Source organism: Ailuropoda melanoleuca, unplaced genomic scaffold (assembly GCF_002007445.2).
Source record: "Ailuropoda melanoleuca isolate Jingjing unplaced genomic scaffold, ASM200744v2 unplaced-scaffold6034, whole genome shotgun sequence".
NCBI lineage: Eukaryota > Metazoa > Chordata > Mammalia > Carnivora > Ursidae > Ailuropoda > Ailuropoda melanoleuca.
This window is the reverse complement of record NW_023234215.1, coordinates 446,981-471,177: the sequence shown is the minus strand read 5'-3', so window position 1 is coordinate 471,177 and position 24,197 is coordinate 446,981. Positions and strand designations below refer to the sequence as shown.

The following is a 24,197-nucleotide window of genomic DNA, read 5'->3' as shown; positions in this document are numbered from 1 at the left end:
GCCACAGCTTTGTTAACAAATTAACAAATACATTTGAAATCTTTAATGCTATTAAAAGTAGCAAAAATGGAAATGATAAAATACGTTGACAGATTTAAAAACATAGAGGTATTTGCCCTCATTCATTGTTCATGAAATGAATGAAAATCTTTTTTTGTTCTCTTTGGAGAACTATGGCTATATATAACAAACACCATGAAACAAGTTTTTATGGCCCTAGTACCTAGCTCATTTTTTAGCACTGTTGTGGCCTTCCATGGTCTTTGAATACTAATGACATCTGGCTGAAATATTTTATTTCACATCCAGCATACATCATGCTATTAAAACAAGCATGTCAAATGCAACAGCAACTTAAGAAAATAACTTTCACAAGGATTCTACAATCACAAAGAGTGTATTTTCTCTAGTCATTTTCTGTTGAGTCCTTGCCTCAACACCCTAGTGGCCCATTTTAAAAAGAGGACAGAAGTTCTTATCCATCCAGAACCCTACAAAAAGGAACACGATTTTGTAATAAATCATTGAAAAACAAAGTGAACTGGTTTGCAGTAATTCATGTAAACACATGTAATACATTTACTGTTATACTGAAGAAACAAGCAAAAGTGACCCTTGCATCTAAATGGTCAGGACCCCTAGAAATAAAAATCAACAGGATCTAAATAAACTTTGACTAGGTATTTCTTTTCATAGTGGGATATAGCTCAACAGAGGAAAAATAAATTTGTGTAAAAATGTTCACAGCAGTATTAATTATATTTAAAAATTACACAATAGTCCAAATGCATAATAGTCAAATGGCTAAGTAAATTAAATATATCTAAATAGTAGAATACCGTAAAAATGTTTATAAAAAGAAAATGGACAAATTGGAACATAAAATATGTATTCAGTGATACACTAAGTATATCAAATGTACTTTATAAATTTCACAAAGGGGGCACCTGGGTGGCTCAGTCGTTGGGTGTCTGCCTTCGGCTCGGGGTGTGATCCCAGCATTCTGGGATCGAGCCCCATATCAGGCTCCTCTGCTATGAGCCTGCTTCTTCCTCTCCCACTCCCCCTGCTTGTGTTCCCTCTCTCGCTGGCTGTCTCTCTCTGTCAAATAAATAAATAAAATCTTTAAATAAATAAATAAATAAATAAATAAATTTCACGAAGAACACTATTTGGAGGAAGGTTAATCTTTTATGGCATTAATAGCAAACCAGATATTAATAAACATTATGCTAAAAGGGGGGGAATAGGTTCTTTGTTTAAAGAAATTTGAAAACCCTTGGGTTTAGGCAAGTTAAACCAGGAGGTCTCAGCTTTTTGGTATGCTTATGTGCAGTGAAAGTCTATACTAGGGGGACAGCCGTCTGCTACCACTAGGCATGTAACCCTTTTCACCAGAACAAACCCATAGAACACATTTTAAGGAATATTATATTGCATGACCATTAACTTTTTTCAATAAAGTAAAAGAATCACTTCAGATGGTTAAATATGTGTGTGTGTGTCTATATAATATCTTTTAAATAATTTGGACTTTAAAAAGATAAATTGGGGCTGCACCCTAAATCATCCTTAACCTTGATGAATCTCCAAATTGACAGACTTTTCAATTGCTTGGTATCAGTATGAGTTAGAATGCTGAGGGCTGATGCATTCCTCATATGTTAAATTGTTACATCTAACATTAAAACTGTACGTGTATGTGTGCTCTGTGTGTGTTCTAGTTGTTTTCTCTTTTGAAAGAATGAATTCCCTTTGCTTTTGTCTTCCTAGGAAGTAGATTATGAAGAAATAAAGAATCTTGATTTCAGCATTACTGTCACCAACAAAGCAGCTTTTCACAAATCAGTTAAGAATAAATATAAGGCTACATCCATTCCCTTCAAAGTAAAGGTGAAAAATGTGAAAGAAGGCATTCATTTTAAAAGTAGCACAATCTCAGTTCATGTTAGCGAGAGCATGGATAAATCAAGCCAAAGCCAAATAATTGGAAAATTTCAAGCTTTTGACGAAGACACTGGACAACTAGCCCATGTGAAGTAAGAGATGGTTATGAATATATTTCCTTATTTTAAATTACTTTAAATGCCTGCCTTCAAAAAATCATAATGAAATTTGAAAACTTTATTCCTTCCTCCCAGCATTACAATCCCCCAAAAGTCTGGAGATTAAATTATCCAGAGTTGTACGTGCAACTGAGAGTCAGGGAGAAATTTCTCCCCAGACCACCTTGCCTCCACCAGTTGAGTGTGAGGCAGAGACTAGGTGCTTCACCTCAAAGTAATTCTGGCTAAAGAAAGCTGAAAAGCAACAAAGAGAAAGTTCAGAAAGAAGTTTACTGTCTTATTCTGTCTAAACCTGTCTTATTTCCTGAGATAAAGCATTAGAGGCAAGAAAGTAACAAATACAGTGTCTCCACCAGTTGTAGGGTTATTAAGTTACTCTCCAAAGGTTTACCCCAAATTTAAGGGAGACTTGACCAAAAGCTGTAGGACAGATTACAGAACAACTTGCAACTGGGTTTGTAGGCGAGAAACGATCGCCCTTGCATATGTCTTGGGTATATTACAGAAATACAGAAGCTTGCAAATAAGTATGATGTGCAGTAAAGAGAGGGGGCTTTTAGTACAGTTTCAAGAAAGTAAAACTATTTCAAACTAATCCCTATAACAAGAACATAGATAATGAACCAAAAATTAAGCTTGAAAGAGTTGTAGATTACTAGAGATCATCAGTTTATCCAGAAGTGAAAATTATTTTTATGTTTTTTTAATAACAGATATGCCAAATTGGAAGATGTAGACAACTGGATCTCTGTAGATTCTGTTACATCTGAAATTAAACTTGTAAAAATTCCTGATTTTGAATCCAGATATGTCCGAAATGGTACATACACTGCAAAGATTTTGGCAATATCCGAAAGTAAGTTACTACATATATATTTTTCTTGGTTATGTGTATCTAAATATTATTTTGGAACGTCCAAGACCTTCATTTTGTTCTTGTAGGAAAACCAAATCTCTCCAATGGATAAACCTTCACATTTCTATTCATTTAGTGGATTAAAAAACCATTACTTGATCTGAATATTAAACCACATCTAGGATGGAAAGGGCCATAATTTGTTAGTTCCTTCTCAAATCGGAAAGAGAATTCAAACTCTGTCTGTTGTCAGCAATATGGGTAGCGTATACATATTTCTTCTTTCTCGTTTTTAAGGTTATCCAAGAAAAACCATCACTGGCACCATTGTTATCACAGTGGGGGACATCAATGACAACTGTCCCACGCTGATTGACCCAGTGCAGACTCTCTGTGATGACATGCCGTACGTGAATGTGACCGCAGAGGACCTGGATGGGTCCCCAAACAGTGGGCCTTTCAGTTTCTCCATCATTGACAAACCAGCTGGAACGGCAGAAAAATGGCAAATAGTACACCAAGAAAGTAAGCAAAATCATTGGACTACATTTTTAAATATTAAACCTGAGAGAAATCTAAAATCGTTGTAATACAGGCTGTGCTTTTTTTTTTTCATAAATTATATTTCTGATACGATTTTGTAGAGAAGTTTAACAAAATGATGTTCTGAAGCTCAGGTATAGTGTCTTTCATTGGCCTATAGTAAATGCCCCATTTGCAGTCACAGAAGAGGGAGAGAAGAAAAATAACCTGATGTCTTAAAGATAGCTGGGTATTCCCTAAGTCACTCCTGAAGTCGTTGTTTTGTCTTACGAGGAGTACCTGGCCTGTCTAAGCACAGCATCAGAGTAGATGCCTTCTAAAGTCTTAAGCTATGATAACAATTCCATTAAAATAATATTTATGAATGACTCACTGTGTATGAGGCACTCTGCTGGCCCTTCATAGGCATTATCTCATTTAATCCTTTAATCTATAACATGATGCCCTGATTAGAGCTGGGAAATCTTGGCTTACTTAGAATTAAGTAGCTGTTCAAGTCACAAAGCTGGTCAGTGATGGACACAGTATGAAGAAGGGTCTACCTGACCCCTCCCCCATTCCAGGTGACCCTGGATGTATATCCATGTCTTAGACATATCCCCCTTGTTGATATGAGCTTCTGGGTGTTCTCCAGGGTGGTTTTGAATGCCACAGACTATCCAGGAGACTATTTTGTTTTAAACAATTAGTGTTTATTTTAGAAAAGTTTCAAATATAATATCGAAGTTTTTCTTAATTAACAAATTCATTGTTAAGTCTAACAGATTTTTACAGCCATTTTAAGAAACTTTGAATAGCGTTTGGTCCAATTTACAGAGTAAACAAACACCTTCAACATCTCAAACTACATTTATAAATTTAGCATATTTCAGTTTTTGCCCATGTATTTCAATGATCTGAATTAACAAATCAAATGCATTGTCTCACTTCTTGTGAACCCTATACTTCTAAAATTCCAATAAATGTGACTTGTAAATACACTGAACCTGAAATCCTCTTAGGGTCCAATACTAAACAAACCAGTGATATTTCAACCTACAGCTACAAGGCCAAATCAGTAACATAATCACACATTTTAAATTGGAGTTACAAAGCTGTCACGTGAAGAGGGCTAAGTTTCCTAAAAATGATGCAAGTATAAAAACACAGTATAATTCCCTTATGATACAAAAATATTAAAACTATGTCTTTAATTTGCTTAAATATTCTGTAACTAATTTTAAATCTTCTTGGGTTTATGTGCTCACTGACAGAACATAGTTATGGGCTCAGTTAACTGAAGTTGCCTCCCCTCTGAGGATGACAGTCACCTTCGTGACTAACAGAGGCTACTTAAGATCAAGTTTTCAGCTAGCATGAGCCCTGGGTGGCAGACAGATGGTTCCTCTTAGGGTGATTAAGTCACAGGCCTCAAAACTTTAAAAGTGGTTGGTCTTCTTGTTCGGCGTCTAATTCTGTACTCACAGAAGTCTGGGACTCCAACCCAGGCTGAATGCTTGATAGGAGCTGGCCTTTCTTTGACTAAGATGTCTAAGCATGTTTTTCATTGAACTTACTGGGTTTCCAACTCTTACTTATTTTATCTAAGAAACATATGATGTCTGGGAGATGCCAGGCACTGTCCCAAGCATTCTACTAATCTTAACCACCTTACAAGTTTGGCTCTACTGTCGTCAACATTTTACAGATGAAGAAACAAGGGCACAGAGAGTTTTCTTAACATTCTCAAGGTCAGGGGCGCCTGGCTGGTGCAATTGGTTAAGCGTCTACCTTCGGTTCAGGTCATGATCTCAGGGTCCTGGGATCAAGCCCCATGTTGGGCTCCCTGCTCAGTGGGGAGTCTGCTTCTCCCTCTCCATCTGCCACTGCTCCTGTTCTCTCTCTCTCTCTCAAATAAATAAATAAAATCTTAAAAACAAACAAACTATTCTTAAGGTCACAGCTAGTTAAGAGCTGGAACTAGGATTTGAACCTAAGTAGTCCGGCTCTGGAGTCTTTCTGGATACATAAATACATTTTCTATCTAAAGATAAAGATGTTTGAATTTGATGGGTCCTTGAATTTTTTGTAGTCTTAGGAACATGAAACTCTTAAGGATATGCATGTGGTGTATTATAAGAGGAAGTGACTGAGATTTATACTTTATATACCTAGACAATTTAGAGAGAGAGGATTCTGTAAACCAAGCTTTCTTCTTCTTGGTTACATAATAAGGTGATCGGCCACCTGTCATGATAATAAATAGCTCCTGTCTATTTTTATGTTTTTGGGGAAAATTTAAAGCACCGAAAATTTCAGCGACTAATATGGCAGACATCTTTGTACCTACAACCTAGAATTAAAGGAATATTAACAATTTTTCATTTTTGAATGAGACCTCTTTTTTTATGATAATGGATAAGACAGAAGTCCTCTTTTTGCCTTTTCTTCTCTCTCGACTTGCCCCCTCAGAGCTAATCACAAATTTAATTATGTTCTTCTTCCAGGCCATGTTTTCATGGATTTTTTTTCATGAGTTCTGACACCTTTAAATGACTAGGTGCTTTTCTCCCTTCTCCAAAGCTTTGAGGATGACTTAATAAGTATATTCTAGCTATGCAGATCAAATTCCATAAAATTTGGACCTTAAAATGAAAAGAAAATTAACAAAAATAAACAAAAAAAACCCCAAATACTTCATTTTTATCCTTGTGTTCATCCGGGTTTATGTGTTTTGCAAGTTTATTATTTTTAAATATATGGTATGAATATGTCAGGATAATTTTTACTTATTTTTACTCATGTGAAAACTGGTCATTATTTTTATTCATGTGAAAGAAAAAATTGAAAATAATCATCAGTCACATTTTTTAAAAAATAAAAGTTCATTCGTACAACATTTTGTGTCATGTTCTTGCCAAAAATGTATAACCTGAATCCAATCATGAGGAAATAATCAGACAAATTCAAACTGCAGCTCATCCTTTGAAATAAGTGACCTTCAAAAATACAAGGTCTTAAAGGTCGAAAAGAAGGGTGGGACTGACCTGGATCATTCATAGAGATTAGGGTGACAACTAAAGGCAATGCATAATTCTTGATTGAATCCAGGATCAAGGGGGAAAAAAAAACAGAAAGAAAGAGAACCATAAAGGCATTATTGCAACAATTGAAAAGTTTGACTATGGATTATATCAATACTAAATTTTTTGAGAGGGCTAATGTCCCTTGGTCTTAGAAGGTATACGCTGTGTATGCACCATAATCTGCAACTTACTTTCAAATAGTTCACAAAAAAGTGAGTGCATAGAAAGTATTGTTATAAAATGTGAACAAGTCATGAAGAGTATATTGATATTCATTGTAATATTCTTACAGTTTTTCTGTAGATTTGAAATATTTCCAACTTTTGAATATATATAGTGATACAGTGTCGAGAACAAAAAGGAGGGGACTGGATGAAATGAGATTGGCCCATTGCTGAAAATTATTAAAGCTCGGGATGGGCACCATGAGAGTCAACTACGTTCTTCTATTATTGTCTGTTTGAAAATTGCCTTCACAAAGTTTTTTTTAAGATAGTAAAATAAAGGCCATTTAATGAAAATGTCATTTAACTCGCCACCTGTTTGTTACTGTATTCCCAGTACATAGAACAGTTTCTAGCATTTGGTAGACATCACACGTATTTGTTAAAATTAATCATCATAAAAGGAAGATGCATCCACGTCTGATCCTTTGCTGTCAACCTGCCTGTTGGGGTTCTGGACTAATTTTAAGAAGCACACTGTGTGAGTTCAATAGAGAAGCTAAGCAAGAATAAAGCTGCTCGCCAGAGCTATATATGATCAGCAATTAAAGGATGTTCCTGTTCACCCCTTCCCTGGTAATCACGCATGTTTATTTCCTTTTGCCCCCTACCCTTGTAGGTACCAGTGTGCTGCTGCAACAAAAGGAGCAAAAGCTTGGGAGAAGTGAAATTCAGTTTCTGATTTCGGATAATCAGGGCTTCAGTTGCCCCGAAAAGCAGGTGCTTAAACTCACAGTCTGTAAGTGTCTGAACGGCGGTGGTTGTGTGGAAGCCCTGCATGACTCCTACGTTGGCCTGGGACCCGCAGCCATTGCGCTAATAATTTTTGCCCTTCTGCTCTTGCTACGTAAGTATTTTTAAAACCACTCTTCAGCTCCTTGAGTCATTTCAGTGCCCTACCCGTGTTTTGTTACGGTAGTAGTCATTGATTTCTTCACAGTGATTCCTTGACCACTCTAGAACACTTCCGAGGGTGATTCGAGAAACAATAAGTGACCATCAATAAATTCACCAAAGATTATTCTAGCCCTCTTCAGAATTTTGTTTTATGAGAATGAACTTTTGTTTTATAAAAACATCTCATTTCCCGATTTAAATGACCAAGGTTACTAGACAGCCTTGTTGGTGATAAGCTCTGCGATGAGGGACGTTGTCTGTTCTTCCACACCCAGTGCTTAGAACACAGCCTTGCGCATAGTAGGCTCTCAGAAAAGGTTTGTTGGGTGAATCTGGGTGATGGATACAAAGTTATTTTACAGACTCATCCTGTTCCCATCAGTTCTTGCTTTGCACCTTCAACTTGTCAGGGCTCAGCCTCCTCAGACCCTCTGCTTTGCTTGCCCCTTCCCCTGTGCCAGCAGTAGCCCGACCTCCGAGCACTTCCGTGCTTCTTGACAACGTCAGCCAGTCCTGCCTTCCCTGCATGGCCTCCAAAGACCTCCGGTTCCCTTTCATGAAAGAGCAAAGTACTGCAGCTTGGGGTTGTGTGGGATACCACTCCACTTGGCCACTGAACGAGGGCAGAGGACCACCTCTGAGGCACCCCCAGTGATTTCAGTGATGAAAGAGGAGCTTGTCAAAGCCCGTAGTAGATGGGCAATCGCACTCAACAGTTTACAGTGTATGTTTATACCATTGTCTCTGTTTTATGCATAAAAATACAGACATGTATGGAGGAATGACTTGTCTCAGCTCCCCAGCTCTGTAGAGAGGTACTGGAGCTGGGTCTGTGTCTTGTCCTGAGACCCCTTGCATTGCCTTCTCATCCCAGACTCCCTGGGGCCCAGTGTGGTGCTTGGTGCACGGCAGACACTTGATAAGAATTTGTTAAATCTGTTGAAATTGTCGAGTTGCCACAGGCTAATTTCAGCTTTTTACTCACAGTGTAGCTACTCACAGTGGCTGCATTTACTGAGCTGTCAACTATTTCACACAAAAGGGAATCTAGGAAGGAGTCAGTTCATCATTGGAAGCTGCCAAATGGAAGCGGCGGTAAAAACTCATTAGAGAAGGACTGCCTGCAGAGGTATCATTAATTCTTTACTGCATTGATCGAGAAGACAACCTTGGCTTTCACTTCCTCCCAGGGGTAGAATAAAATTTAAGGAGGGAGCTCTGAAATGTTATTGAATTCGTGATGAAATGTTACATATATTCTAAGGGCTTTTAATGTAGAGTCATTTTTGAAAATAATACTCAGGTAATTCAAATGTTAATTGGAACCTTAGTTTGCCATGCCTTCTGCTAAATTCTACTCCAGGATGAAGTGGTGAAGGATTTTAGAAGTCCCAATTTTCTAGAATATTTGAACATACTAAAATTTTCCTACCCCTAGGAACTTTTGATCTTTTTAACATATATATATTTTTTGGATAGTGAATTTTCTCACATTAAAAAAATGATTTAAAAGAACAACAAAAGGGACGCCTGGGTGGCTCAGTCATTAAGCGTCTGCCTTCGGCTCAGGGTGTGATCCCAGGGTCCTGGGATCGAGCCCCACATCGGGCTCCCTGCTCTGCTGGGAGCCTGCTTCTTCCTCTCCCACTCCCCCTGCCTGTGTTCCCTTTCTCGCTGGCCGTCTCTCTCTCTCTCTCTGTCAAACAAATAAATAAAATCTTAAAAAAAAAAAAAAAGAACAACAAAAGATTTAAGTCTTTAAATTGGTTTTGATGAATTGTATGCTATAGAATCCAGGCGTGGTGCTCCATCCGGCAACCACACACACAGTCTTTTTGTGATGAGTGAGGACTCCTTCGTGCTGCCTTGAGGCATTGATATAATTCACCAAAAGACGCTTGATGAGGTTGGATCAGAGTGAAGAAAAGAAAAATGCAAAAATAGGGCTGTAAAGTGAAGACTGAACCCTAAGAAGCAAAATGCAAATTCCAAAACTATGCGATCTAAATTTAGAAACATGTTGGGACTAACCTTCTCTGGACTCAATTTTGTTTCTGTCCAGTCGTACCACTTCTGCTGCTGATGTGCCACTGTGGAGAAGGCGCCAAGGGCTTCACCCCCATTCCTGGCACTATCGAGATGCTGCATCCTTGGAATAACGAAGGGGCGCCGCCTGAAGACAAGGTCAGATCATCAGATGTCAGCGGGACTTGTCTTCTTTCCTGATTTGAAAGGGTCTTCGGGAACTGTTTCTAACATTTTAAGTCATGAGAGATTAAAGTAGTCATTATTGTTGCCAGGGCAGAGTTGAAGTGGTCTTGTTCTACTGTGTTACAGAGAATCTTTAAAAAGGGTCAGGGAATGAAGGATGTGCTTCTCCATTTCCATTCGCCTCAATACGTAGGGTTGGGAGAGGTAAACCCACCACCCCCATAACAGTTAGAAAATGTTGCAAAATCTCCTCTCCTCCCTACTTCATAGACAGGAGGAGATCCCATTGTCCGTCTACTGCATCTTCACCCCGGGTCTGTCATCACCATCTGCATTGTGTTCAGTAGGACACGATTTAGTACCAAGTGTCAGAGAACTCAGAAATATGAATGTGGGCAGTCAAGGACCAGAGTGATGGCTCCTCTCCAACATGGTTACAGCTCCTCCTTCCTTGTTGTTCCTCCATGGTTGAGTTCCCTTCCCATGCTGTCTTCACGCTCCAGACGCTAGCTGCTGTCCCCACATTCCAAAAAAGCAGATTGCGAGAAATGTTCTTAAAGAACTCTTCCCAAAAAGTTGCCTACCCCATTTCTGCTTGAGATCACATTAACCAGAGCTTAGTCAGGTATCTATTCTGAGTAGCAGTGGAGGCCTGGAAAGATAGTCTTTATTTGGAGCAGCGATGTGTCTAGCTGGGGGGGGGGGGGNGGTGGGGGGGGGGGGGATTATATATATATATTTAATAACTATAGGAGGCATTAAACCCTAGAGGAAAGTTAAAATGCCAGTGGTGCCAATAGAGTCATAATCCACTAACGAAACAAGAAGATGGAATGGAGCTCTTCAGAAGACTCAGATACAAGTTATTCAACCCAAAATATTTTTCCTAACTTGCCTCTGTGGAAATAGCTTATTCCCTGCACCTGCCCACTTCGATTAGATCCTTTAACCACCTGTACTGACCCTCCATCCTTCTCACTTCCCAACTGTATCTGCTCTCACAGGTGGTGCCTTTGCCTGTGACAGCAGATCATGGAGAGTGTGTGGCGGTAGACACCAGAGTGGGCGGTGTAACAACCAAGGAAACCATGAAAGAAAGTAGGTCTGCCTTCATCAGAGGCCAGCATGAGGTGGCTGAGGTGGATGGCAGATGGGAAGAACACAGAAGCCTGATTTCTGGTGGAGTCACCGAAGTGACAGGGACAACAGGAGCCAACATAGGCGCTGGAACGACAAGGACCACAAAAGTCACAGGGTCTTCCAGAGACCTGGCCGGAGCTCGAGCAGCTGCTGTTGCAGTCAACGAAGAGTTCTTAAGAAATTATTTCACTGAGGTAAGGGTTGGTTTTTGTATGTGCTGGGGCGGGGGCACAGTGACATGTGAATGTGGGATTATTCGGGTAATCATTACCTTGGATCTAAATAGGACTTTGTTGTTTTTTAAGAGAATGCTTATAGGCTGTGAGGAAAGTCAGATGTGGCCCATTAAGACAGCTCCATTATGTAATGATAACGAATGACCCCACAATCTTACTTCTTGCAGAAGCTTATTTCTCACATTCTTGTTTTTGTCAGTTGACACAACTCTGCTCTTCTCCATGTTGCCTTCATTCTAAGATGCACTCGGAGAGAGCAGATTGGACTGGGCAGGTGCGGTCTTCGGGGAACAGGGAACGGAGCCAGGCAGAACCACGCAAGGACGGACTCCTCAAACAGCTGCCTTTTTGTGCTCGCATTTCATTGGTTAGAGCGAGTCACGTGACCAAGCCAGATGTCAGTGGGTCAGAAAGTACAGTTCCTCTGTCGGAGCAGACTTGATAGGGATGAGCCCATGAGGAGCAGAGAGAATACGTGATCTAAAAATCACATCTGTTATGTCCATTTAAATTTTGTCTACTTGGCTTCACTCTTGAGGTGGTTCATAAAAAATCAGGAGGAGAGTTTCAGGAAAGATGATGGGATGCAGTCAGAAAGCTCGTACATGGAATGAGGAATTAGAAGCAGGGCTGGGTGCCTTTCTTGAGAAGAAGGCCAGTGTGGCCCACACAGGGATGGGCAGGGTCAGAGTGCTGGGCTTCCGAAGGACACTTGAGACGAGTGAAGGGATGGGCTTCTAAGGAGGCCAGTTTATTTCTGTCCCCTCTCTACATGATAGCCAATTACCGGAGTGCTTTTCCCCTTCCTGTCTCCTACCCCCCTGCTTTCTTTCAGACCATCTGCCCGCCTGCTAGCTTCACGGGAAGATGGTGATGCGGCCCGTGTCGAGGAAAGGCGCTTCTTGTGCCCTTTCTGCCTCACTGCCAAGCTGCACTCTGGGGTGCCCTGTTAGTTTCATTTCAATAGTTCTCCCTCTCCACTCGAATCCCACGCCAATCAGACTTGGTTGTGTGTGTATGTGAGCAATTTTTTATTCAGAAATCATTTCACACTTACCAGAAACTTTCCAAGAACGATAGAAATTTGGAACTCCTGTATATTCTTTACCCAGATTGCCCAGTTATTAACCCTTTGCCGTATTTGCTATTTGCTTTCTTAATCTCTCCCTCCCTCTGTCCCTCTCATACACACACACGCGTACATTTTCTTAACCTAATACAGTAAACAAATTTGAGATTTAACAGTGCCATATTCCATATTTCAGTTTTGCCACTTATCACAATAATGTCTTTTGTAGCCACTGTTTTTCCCACCCAAGACCCAATCCAGAGTCCTGCCTGTCTTATCTTTCACAATATGAATATTTTTTTAAGAATACAGGCCAGCCGTGATGTAGGATGTCCTTGCATTTGTGTTTCTCTGGTGTTTTCTTAGTAAGGAGACTTCAGGTTATGCATTTGGGGAAGAAATACAGTCTTATTCTTAAGTGAAGTTGTGTCACTAATTCTATGCCCCTGTGTTCTATTTCCATTTTAGAAAGCTGCCTCTTACACTGACGAAGATGACATTCACATAGGCAAAGATTGCCTTCTGGTTTATTCTCAGGAAGACACTGCATCTCTCCATGGTTCCATTGGCTGCTGCAGTTTTATTGAAGGAGAACTCGATGATCGCTTTCTAGATGATTTAGGGTTTAAATTCAGGACACTAGCTGAGATTTGCTCAGGTCAAAAAATAGATATGGATGGGGAAATTGAGCAGAGGCAAAAACCTGTGGGAGAGTCAAGTACGAAGGCAGCTTCACATTCATTCAGTGAGCAAACTAGGATTAATTCGGAGCATGCCTACTTCTCTGATAGTAGCTTTCAAGTTCCAAAGCCTTTGCATGAAGCAAATGCAGAGAAAGTAACTCAGGAAATAGTCACCGAAAGCTCTGTATCTTCTAGGCAGAGTCAGAAGGTAGCGACGCTGCTCCCTGACCCATTGGCTTCTGGTAACGTTGTAGTGACAGAAACGTCCTATGCCACAGGCCCCACGGTGCCACCAAGCACTGTGATCCTGGGTCCTGGCCAGTCACAGGCCCTCATTGTGACGGAGCGGGTGTATGCGCCCGCCCCTCCCTTGGCTGATCAGCATTATGCTAACGACAGTAGTGTCCTGGTTACCGAGAGAATCATACAGCCTAACGGGGGCCTCCCTGGTCCTCTGGAAGGCTCTCAGCATCTCCCAGATGCACGTTACGTTATGGTGAGGGAGAGAGAGCGCTTCCTGGCCCCCAGCTCGGGGCTGCAGCCCCCTCTGGCCGCACCCGCTGCGGCAGTGGGACAGAACGTGATAGTGACAGAAAGAGTGCGGACCCCTGCCTCCAGTTACCAATTTCCTGCCGAAACCTCTATGATGGCCAGAAAGACAGAGGTTTCTGGAGCCACAGTCCATGGCCCCCTGCCAAATTTCAGTTTAGAGGAGTCTGGTCGTTCTAATTCTGCCCAGACCATCTCCTCCACCAGAATCTCCAAGCACGGCATTGTGCAGCATTCTTACTCCTAAACCGGAACCCTCCACAGTCCGACCCGGAGTCCCATTTCATGTCTTCAACGGGCCTGTCTTTTGATGAGCCTGTAGAATTAAGAGACACACATTGGGCTTAACGCTCTTCTCAGTCACTAATGCACAACCAGCCTCCCTGCCCCGGCCTCCAGGAGCGGACTTCAGAAATGCTCCAGGGTTTGCTGAGGGCATAAGGACGATGCTATGTCTTAAGTGCCTTTTAGCGAGTTACGGCCAAACAATATGCACAAAGCAAGTTAAATAGAGTCAATCCTACTTCTAAGAGTTTACCAAATGGACACAATAGTGAGGGCATCAGCCGTCCAGCTCAGCCACCCATGAAGCCAACTGGGCCTCTTGGCTTACTGCGTTCACCTTGAACGTTGCCGTTCTAGATCCCATACTTGACTGCACCTCGCAGCTTATCAACACCTCATTGCTCCAAAACTGCGTGCGCAGTCTGGGCGACTGTTTTCTTTAAGACTAGAAGCCTGGCCTTTTAATCTTTCTTAGGATGATTGAATTTTGGGACATTGACACAGTGAAGAACACACCTTGTAGGTCTCTGTGCATGTGTGTTGTATGAACGTAAAAATAGCATTATTGCTTCCCTCTGTCTCCCCAAAATCATGAAAAATAACGAACACTTCAAATTCAGTTGCATAATCCAGGGCAAAATTCATAAATATAAAATCACTTCACTTTTTAGAATAATATACTATTTTTACAAACTCAGGATACATTATCTTCTAATTTTGTACAGCTAAATTAACCACTAGCCTGCATTCTCCACTGTGATAAGAACTTGCCTGTTTCACTGGTATATACCTTCAGTACATAACACAAGTGCCAGATACTTGTGGCATCAAACAAATTTTAGAAACAAATATACAATTGCAAATCATACGGAAAAACCCTATGCTATCAGATTTGTGAGTTTGAAATTATGATTTTCTTCTACACCTCAAAGTCACGGACTGGCCAGTCCTAAATTACGATGTGAATATTAAATATTAAATATTATTCAATTGAACAATTGGGCTGAAATTGTACAACATCCTTGCCTTTCATTTTGAAAAGTTATTTGAGTATTTTGGCTTCTCAGTAGATTACACTTTCATTGCTCCTTAAAAAGATGGTGCATTTAAAGTTTCAAAGCATATCAGTAAAGTTTATGTGACTATTTCCCACAACAAAATAATTTTCATAAATTTTAAAGACTGTAATTTTTTTATTTTTCAAGGTATTTTGCTAGGGAAATGAGTCTTTAAAAATGCTTTTTTTAGACGTGTTTTTTACCTGAATTATGTTATACAAAAGATTGATATGTTTTGTCCCTACTGACTGTATATGAGCAAAAAGCAAATATTTTTAAATATCATAAGCGTGTGATCAAGGTGAAGGTCCGTCTTCATGATCCAGATTTTTTACTCTCTCCTTAGTGATTTTTGTTTTTTTTTTCTCCATTATATACTTCGTGGTGATATTTTGCCATGTATGCAGCAGGAGTTTCACTATTGTGTGAAATGTGAATGTGACCTGCGTACTCGAAAAATCCAAATGTGGTCTTAACCGTCCTCCTTGGACAGACGCGGAAAACCTAACCTGTCTCTTTGTATGTAGCATAATCACATTTTCTAAATGGTTTTTTGTACCTGAAATGGTGATTTGTATTAGGTTTTACATTTGTCCCTTGGGAGATTATATTTGTATGTGCATCATGATAAAATATTTAAATAAAAAGATGCCCTTTAGAGTGACCCTTTTCCATAATCTTTTTATCGCTCCGATATTTTACAAGGACTATAGTTTTGCATCAGAGCAGAGAAGCTCCCTGAAAGCAGACGTTTGTTTGACTTTGGTATTTGAATTAGAACTGCTTACATCCTTGGAAAAGCATCCTTTCCAGAAGGCCTGCTTAAATTTTAATTTCAGATGTATTTTAGTATAAATATGTCCCATAGTAAAAAATTCTCTGTTGTTTATCTGAAGTTCGACTTTAGCTGGGGACTCCATATTTCTCTTTGTCAAGCCTGGCAACCTCGTTCCTAAGGGACTGGAGTTTGCTCTGCCCACAAAGTAGCATTGGAGGAGGCCGTTGCGTTCTGCTCAAGAAAGTTCGCGCATCTGACCCAAAGAGACGAAACCATTCCGTCACAGTCAAGAAGCTGCTTTAGTGACTTGTTATAGTTTATGAGAGAAAAGATCAGAGTTTCTGCCGATACTGTAATGTCACATTAATAAACATGTCACAACACTGGCACAGCAAGACATCCTCAAGCATAGAGACCGGGTGGCATTTCTGTGACCTCAGGGCTCCCACCCCGAGTGGCACATGGGAGCAATTTTTGGTTGATCTATACAGACCGTATTCCAGTCACCACCACAGCCATGTCTACGGCAAGATGTTACTTAGCAAGTAACACCTAGAAATGAGGTGCTTCCAAAGACAGTGTTAAGGTAATTAAATCTTACCTCTTTAGCATACCAAAATTCCCTGGCTTCACTCTTAGTGGAGTTCAAGTCCTCTTCATCATCATTGATTTTTTGGGTCTACTGTTTCTATTAACTGCTGAGAGAGGGATATTAAAATCTCCAGCTGATTGTGGCCCTGCCTACTCCACGTTTAATTATTTCTAGCTTTGCTACCTGTATCTTGAAACTTGTTAGGCCTGTTTTAATGGGTACAAATATATTTAACATTATTGTGTCTCTTCAAAGAATTGACCCTTTTATCGTTATGGAATACCTCTCTTTGTCTCTGATTATATTCTTTGCTTTGAAATCTGCTTTGCCTGACGTTAATATGGCCACATTGGCTTTATTATGCTTAGTGTTTGCGTGGTTTATATCTTGGGCCTTTTTACTCTCAACTTTATATTTATAGTGTATTTCTTATACCTATAGAGATGGGTCTTGCTTTCTTATCCATTGTAACACTTCCTGACTTTGATGGGGGGGAGAAGGTTAGTCATTTTGATGAACTTAAGCCTGCCGTCTTGGTGTTTGTTTTCTCTTGGTCCCGTCTGTTTGTTTGTTTTTCATTTCTCTGCTCCTTTCCTGCCTGCCTTTGTGTGTTCAGTGCTCTAGGATTCCACCATAGCTCCTCTACTGACCTTTTTTACTGGTGGCTCTTGTGGAAATCCAATTTAAAAAATCTCCTGCCAACCCAAAAAAAAACTCTCCACAAGAGTGGAAGAGAAAGAAAACAGTTTTATTACTGAATAAGCATTATGCCAGAATGAGATGGGCATCACAGGCAACCCATAAAGAAATTGCAAAGACAGGAATCTCACTTTTTTGTATAGCCCAGCAGACACAACCCATTACACGCATGTTCACAACAATGAGAACTTGTCCTCAAGCAACACTTGCCAGCACCATTGGTCATACACAACGCATCTTAAATTCGCCTGTCAATTAAGGTGGCCATTGTGGTGCTGAGACGCTCATGGAGAAGAGGAGAGAGGTGCTGTCTTCCTTGATGTTCTCATCCTTGATTCTCAAAGAGATGACTCCCAGGTCCTAGAGAAAGACATCGCTGCTTGTAGAGCTGACAAAAAGATCGCTGAGTTTTAAAAAGATGTCTGCAGTATCTGAAAAGGGCAGAGAAAGAATTAGCAATGATACGTTTTCTAAAGTAAGCACTCTGAGGAAGAGGAATGGGGAGGGCAAGTCTCTCCCTTTTTGTACCAAGAAAACTTTAAATTTTCTTTCTTAGATTTGTTCTTACTCTCACACTTTGGGGCTATGCTCCATGTGCCAAGTGGCTGCCAATTGCACAAATTTAGACCATTTGTATTGCTGTGGAAAGGTTTTTTGGGCAGCATAGCTCTAGAAATTACAGTATGTCTCTTTACCATAGTCTACCTTCATCTCTGCTACTACCGCACAGACAACGTACATAAACCTTGCACTTTCATTTTGTGGATCTTGCTATGTCACTAGAGCTCTGACCTTCAACTGTTGCCTCCTGTCCCCTCCACCTTCCTCCATACCCCCGCCCTATTGGCTGTGGTACATTATTGGCACGAATACCCTAAAACCTGTATCAAGTCCATTAGTGAAAGGAAATGGACTCATTATTCTACAGCTTACAGAACGTCCACCAACCCAAGAGCCGAGTAGAGACAATGAGATGAGGAAGGTGTGCCTCTGTTAAAAATCCAGATATGCTCCTGGCTGGACATTTTCCCCTTTGCCTCTTTATGTTCACTCTCTACCCTTCTTTTACACCTTGCTCTGAGACCCAGGAGCTTGTCCTTTCTGGGTGCTTCGGCAGGCATCCTTGCCCTCTGGCTACGAGTTGGGTGTGGTCGGTGGGAAGCACTGGCTGGAGAATGGCCAGAAAGAGAAATACAAGGTCCGGGGCACGTCTCCCCTCTCTCCCTCTGCCAACACCTGTCAGGCATCTCTCTCTGTACAGAAACTCCTTTTCTGAGTTCCAGGACCCACTCCCACTCCTTGCTCCTTGAGGCCTGTTGGTGGTCATGGCTCCCTCCTCGATTGTGTCAGTGTAGGGCCCTGGACTATGCCTTGCAGTTCTCTTCACCTGCCTCACTGTGTGTATGTGACCCATTAAACTCCCCTCATGTCCATCTGCTTCCCCCTGGGACACTCAGGGACACAGTAAAAGTCCTGTTGCATTAGTCTGCTTGGGCTACCATAACGAAGTCCCACAGACTGGGGGACTTAACCTACAAACATTTATTTTCTCACAATTCTGGAGGCTAGGAGTCCAAGATCAAGGTGTCGGCAGGGTCTGTGTCTTCCAAGGCCTCGTTCCTTGGCTTGTTGATGGCAGTCTTCTCCCTGTGTTTTCGCAGGTCTTCCATCTATATGTCCAAACTTCCCCTTCTTATAAGGACACCAGTCATACTGAATTAGGACCCATCCTGATGACCTCTATCTAACTTCATTACCTCTGTAAAGTCCTTATCTCCAAATCGAGTCACATCCGAGGTACTGGTGGATAGGATTTCAACATACGAATTTTGAGGGAACACAGCTCAGCCGGTCAGACCTGGTGAGCAAACCAGGCTTCACTGGAAAAGCTGTATTATTTTTTCCCATGAAAGGCATGAATTTCTTCATCCCACTATTAGGTTAATTATTAATAAAAATTGCTTGTCACAGTAATAAAGTTGAAACCTGGGGTGAAAGCAGCCCAAATGAGGAGACTGCAGAGTATTTATTGAGCCTTCAGAGAGATTTCAAAGGTAATCAAAGCAAAAACACATCTGCCATGGACCTAAGTACTGTTGACAGCAGCTAACATGCCCAGCTCGGTGGCCCTGGCCACGTGCTTTGCATTGCGGTTCAGTTTCCTCGGATATCTGCAGTACGTGCACCACCAATGACTCCAATAAGCTATGGGAAACAAAATGATCCTTTCCCTCGTAACTCATTCTAAGGATTAATTTTTTTTCTTACTTACTTGTGAGGCTTCTATACATAGCACAGTGGCCTTTCCTGGTTTTCTTTTATATTCTAAACTTAAATCAGTACAAATTATTCTTTCTCTGTCTTTCCTCCTAGTTAAAAATGTGGATACAAAGACCTTAAAATAAATTATATTGATCTGCTTCTTCATTAGGACTTCAGTTATCATGTCCATGAACTTCATTTCAAAATATTTCGGTAGCAGGTATGTGATAAACATGTGCACAAATTAATTCTAATTTATCCCACTTAACACTAGTGGCGTTTGAAGAATCTTAATCACAAATTGAAATTCCAGGGGTGGTTACTTAGCCCTTCGAATATCATTATTAAAATCCACCATCAGAGGGTTTGCTAATTAACATAAGGGAGAGAAGTGATTTTTCATTGGTGAAATGAGTGGACGTGCCCTGAGCTACAAAATCTGGTTATATGACTGTGTTTGTGCCTGTCTGCTCATAAATATTCATACATTTTGTGGAATTGGTTTAATATTTGCTTACTTTATAATAAACCACTAGTATAGCCCCCTGTCTACCCTAACAAGCAGAAATTATCAATATTTTAAATTTTTTCAATTGTCTTTTGCTTAATGGTCAGGTGGCTTAGGAAAATTAGCAGTGAGGCTATTTAATTATTTTTCTCAGAAGATGTATTGCCTGCACTCAACCCCTTCTTTGTTTTGCTCCAATTTTTCCTTTTAAAGCATTATTTTACCAAAATATTTTGTTGAATTACATGGACTTTTTTGGGAAATGGCACAATACAGATGAAAGAAGAAAAAGCACATGATTTCCTATATCGCTCTAATTGCTTCATGTGTCTTATCTTTGCTTCATATGCCCCTGCCCCTAGAAACTGAGATCACTGAAGGCAGGAATGGGCCTTTTGATCTTTGTCTCCTCGTGATTCACCCAAACAAGACAATTGTGAACTTTGAAAATCCAACAAAGTTTCCAAAACGGATTTCCTAAGCCTGTGTGTGATGGATGATGTGAGCGTTCCACCTGTCCATCCTTCATTTAATTCGCAACCTCTAATTGGCTGCATCCCAAACCCAAGTTCTCTTCTCATCATAAAGTCTTAATCAGTGGACTCTGAGAAGGGTTTGAGGGGTTTTGGTGTGAAGAGAACTATATTTTAGTGCATAGCGGGAACTCTTCGCAGTGGCTCAAGGACTCTTACGTTTCTTCCAGAATTTCTTTCTATGGGCTGATTACTTGGACTGTCAGAGATTTACTCCGTGTATTATTTGTGTTATTATTCTGCCCTTTTACCCAAGGCCAACATTAGGGTGAAACCCACACATCCCACCTCCTTTCATCTGCTGCTTCCTCTAGCAGAAAGTTTGGTTTTACAACCCTCTCGAGGTGAACCTGGCTGGAGATTTGTCACTCCCTACCCCTCCAAGAACCCCTGGTGCTGTGGCTCCAGTTTTACAGGGCTCTCTCTCAAAGGACAAAAGCCTGGTTGAGGAGGGGAAAACACCCCTTGCGGAAAACCTATGAAGGAAGTGAGGAAGGGCATGAAATACAAACTTCATGAATGCTTCCAAATATACTCCTGCTAGATAAAGTCCATGTTGAGTTGGCTTAGCCGTAAACTACGTGCACATTCACCTATCATAAATCCCATGTTTCTCCAACTGGAGGTCCTCTGGGCTACAGAAACAGATGAATAACAGAAGCCCAATTATCTAAGCCTGTCCACATCCAAAAGCCATGGTCTCATCCCTTTTGGAGTAAATGAGTGTTATATGCTCCAGGGCCACAAGATGGCACTATGCACGCAGCAAAAGGAGCAAAGTCAATCAGTGTCACCGCTTAGAAGAAAAAGAATTAAGCAATTTAATAAGTTGATAAGCAATGCAAACTCACAAAGGCCAATACCTGCCTTTGCTAACTATGCTCCTCCCAGGTAAAATGTGGTCTGTTTCAGGACTGCCTGGAAAACTTGGCCCAGACTTGCAGAAGCCTAATAGAACCCATATGGCTCCTTTGGTGGTGAAATACATGAAACTTTGGTTCTATTAGAAAGGACGCACTTCAGGCATGCCTGGGTGACTCAGTCAGTGGAGCATCCAAAACTCTTGGTTTCAGCGAAGGTCACCATCTCAGGGTCGTGAGATGGAGCCCCTCGGACCAGCTCAGCAGGGAGTCTGCTTGAGATTCTCTCTCTCCCTCTGCCCCTCCACACTCGCTCACGCATGTGCTTGACTTCTTGCTCTCTCTCAAATAAATAAATCTTAAAAGGGGGGGGGGGCTGCATTTTGGAGGAAATGTTCCTGGCCAATGCATTTACAAATAATACACTCAGCCTGGTGTGGGTTAATTTTAAGAATAAATGTTGAGATTCAATTAAACAGCGCTTGTTCAATTCTCACTATGTGCTGAGCTCTGTTTAGTGACTCTTAAGTTCATGAGAGATGAGTAAGGCCCAGCCCTTGTCCTCCAAGGGCCCGCACAGTAGTGCAGGTGATAGTTACAAACATCTTCTTCTGAAAATCAAGACAACCCGCAGTAGACAAGCCATCAAAGATAGAGAGAAAATTCCAAGACTGCTTAGAGAGATTAATTGCTCTGTGAGGTTGGGGTGGAATTTATCTAAGAGCCCTTCTTAGAGAGATGGACTTTTCATGAAAAATGAAGATACATAAACAGGGCTCAGCTGGATCACAGGCTCACGTCACACCAGTGAGGGTGGCTAGTGTCTGGAAAATGACATGCAGTGGGCCCAGCAGAAGTCTGGTCAAAAGGCAGGTACAGGGGCGCCTGGTGGCACAGCGGTTAAGCATCTACCTTCAGCTCAGGGCGTGATCCCGGGGTTCTGGGATCGAGCTCCACATCAGGCTCCTCCGCTATGAGCCTGCTTCTTCCTCTCCCACTCCCCCTGCTTGTGTTCCCTCTCTCGCTGGTTGTCTCTCTGTCAAATAAATAAATAAAATCTTTAAAAAAAAAAAAAAGGCAGATACAGACCACAGGCTAAGGCTGTTGGACTACATTATGCACTAGAGAGCCACGGAAGATTTCTGAGCAAGACAATCGTGTGATCAAAGAGCCCTCAGGCTATAGAGGAAGATGGGCTGCAGATGGGCGATATCAAAGAAAGAGGGTGGGGAAATTGATTATTCCAATCCATGTGAATGTTAAATATTAACTTTTTTTTCCTGACTTCCATTGCATTTTCTAGGTATTCTCAGTGCCTCTATTCTTGCATGTTTTCTTTTAAAGATTTATCTATTTATTTGAGAGAGAGCGAGAGAGTGGTAGGGGGTAGGGTGGGAAGAGGAGGGCAGAGGGAGGGGGAGAGAATATCAAGCACACTCCCCGCTGAGCACAGAGGGGAGGTGGGGCTGGATCCCATGACCCTGAGGTCATGACCTGATCCGAAACCAAGAGTCCAATGCTCAAGCAACTGAGCCACCCAGGCTCCCCATTAATTTTATTTTTTTTTATTTTTTTTTAAAGATTTTATTTATTCATTCGACAGAGATAGAGACAGCCAATGAGAGAGGGAACACAAGCAGGGGAATGGGAGAGGAAGAAGCAGGCTCATATCAGAGGAGCCTGATGTGGGGCTCGATCCGTAACGCCAGGATCACGCCCTGAGCCGAAGGCAGATGCTTAACCGCTGTGCCACCCAGGCGCCCCTCCCCATTAATTTTAAATGTCATGTCAATAAGGTAACAGAACCAACAGAGAAGTAGGATACAGTTATGGCACACACATAAAAAAAAGTTGTACTAAACAAAATTAGAATACAGCATTTGACAAGAGATTTTTTTCTCTGATTTGTGATTTTTATTTATTTAAAAAGTCTTGCTAAGTTAAGCAATCAAAGTAACATTGGCCATTTACTTAATGAATCCCCTAACACTTAAATATAATAAAAATATTTGAAATTAGACTATTCCAGAAAACAGTTGACATACGGTTTTTCCTATGATAGTTTGATTTACTTTGGTCTCCCTTAGGAAATTGTAAGCTTTCTGAGCCAAGAACTTAGTCTGTATTTATTCTTGTATCCTCAGTATATAATATAACATATATTATATTATGGCAGATGCTCCATTATTATCATTTGTTGTTGAGTTGCCCTTAAATTAAACTAAGTAGTATTGAAATTAATTGAATGGTATATTTTGCACGGCGAGGAATTTTTTCCAAAATACTATTAGGAAACTTTTCACACTCACAGCAAATTTGAAAGAATTTTAATGAGTACCCACATTCCATCACCTAGATTCCACCATTAAACATTTTACCATTCTTGCTTTATCACATATCTATCTACCCATTTCTCTATCCATCCACCAATCCATCTTATTTTTTATGAATTTCAAATGACATAATAGCCATAATTAGACTTTGCTCTAAATATGTCATGTCCATGTTTTAACTAGAGCTCAGGATTTGTTTACATTTTTTCTCCTAGAAAAAATTGCATACAATGAAATGCACCAATTTTAAGTGCACATTTGCTAAGTTTTGACAAGTGCATACACCTGTGTCACCCAAACCCCTTTTAAGACGTAGACATTACTATCATGCCAGAAAATACTAATGCCTCTTTTTGCTCAGTCCCCCCTCCCGCCCCCTAGAGGCAACAAATTTTTTATTATATTTGTATTATTTTGTTTTGCCTCTTCTAGAACTTCACGTAAATGGAGTCATCTAGTGTGTGCCCTTTGGGATAGGGCTTCTTTTTTTTTTTTTTTAAGATTTTATTTATTTATGTGACAGAGAGACAGCCAGCGAGAGAAGGAACACAAGCAGGGGGAGTGGGAGAGGAAGAAGCAGGCTCCCAGAAGAGGAACCCAATGTGGGGCTCGATCCCAGAACGCCGGGATCATGCCCTGAGCCGAAAGCAGACGCCTAACGACTGCGCCACCCAGGCGCCCCGATAGGTCTTCTTTCACTCAGCGTAATGTTTTTGAGATTCACTTGTGTAGTATCAGGGATGCATTCTT

General features: G+C 40.9%; 1 protein-coding gene across 1 annotated transcript in view; it reads left to right on the top strand.

Annotated features, from left to right (window-relative positions):
* DSG2 (desmoglein 2) overlaps positions 1 to 16,465 on the top strand; it is a 72,625-nt gene extending 56,160 nt beyond the window's left edge. The window contains exons 11-17 of the mRNA XM_034652448.1: positions 1,774 to 2,039; positions 2,780 to 2,922; positions 3,220 to 3,447; positions 7,374 to 7,601; positions 9,714 to 9,835; positions 10,867 to 11,196; positions 12,776 to 16,465. Of these exons, the coding sequence (XP_034508339.1) occupies positions 1,774 to 2,039; positions 2,780 to 2,922; positions 3,220 to 3,447; positions 7,374 to 7,601; positions 9,714 to 9,835; positions 10,867 to 11,196; positions 12,776 to 13,786 (2,328 nt within the window). The 3' untranslated portion in view covers positions 13,787 to 16,465. The remainder of the gene's footprint in view (positions 1 to 1,773; positions 2,040 to 2,779; positions 2,923 to 3,219; positions 3,448 to 7,373; positions 7,602 to 9,713; positions 9,836 to 10,866; positions 11,197 to 12,775) is intronic.
* The last annotated feature ends 7,732 nt before the right edge of the window (positions 16,466 to 24,197 follow it).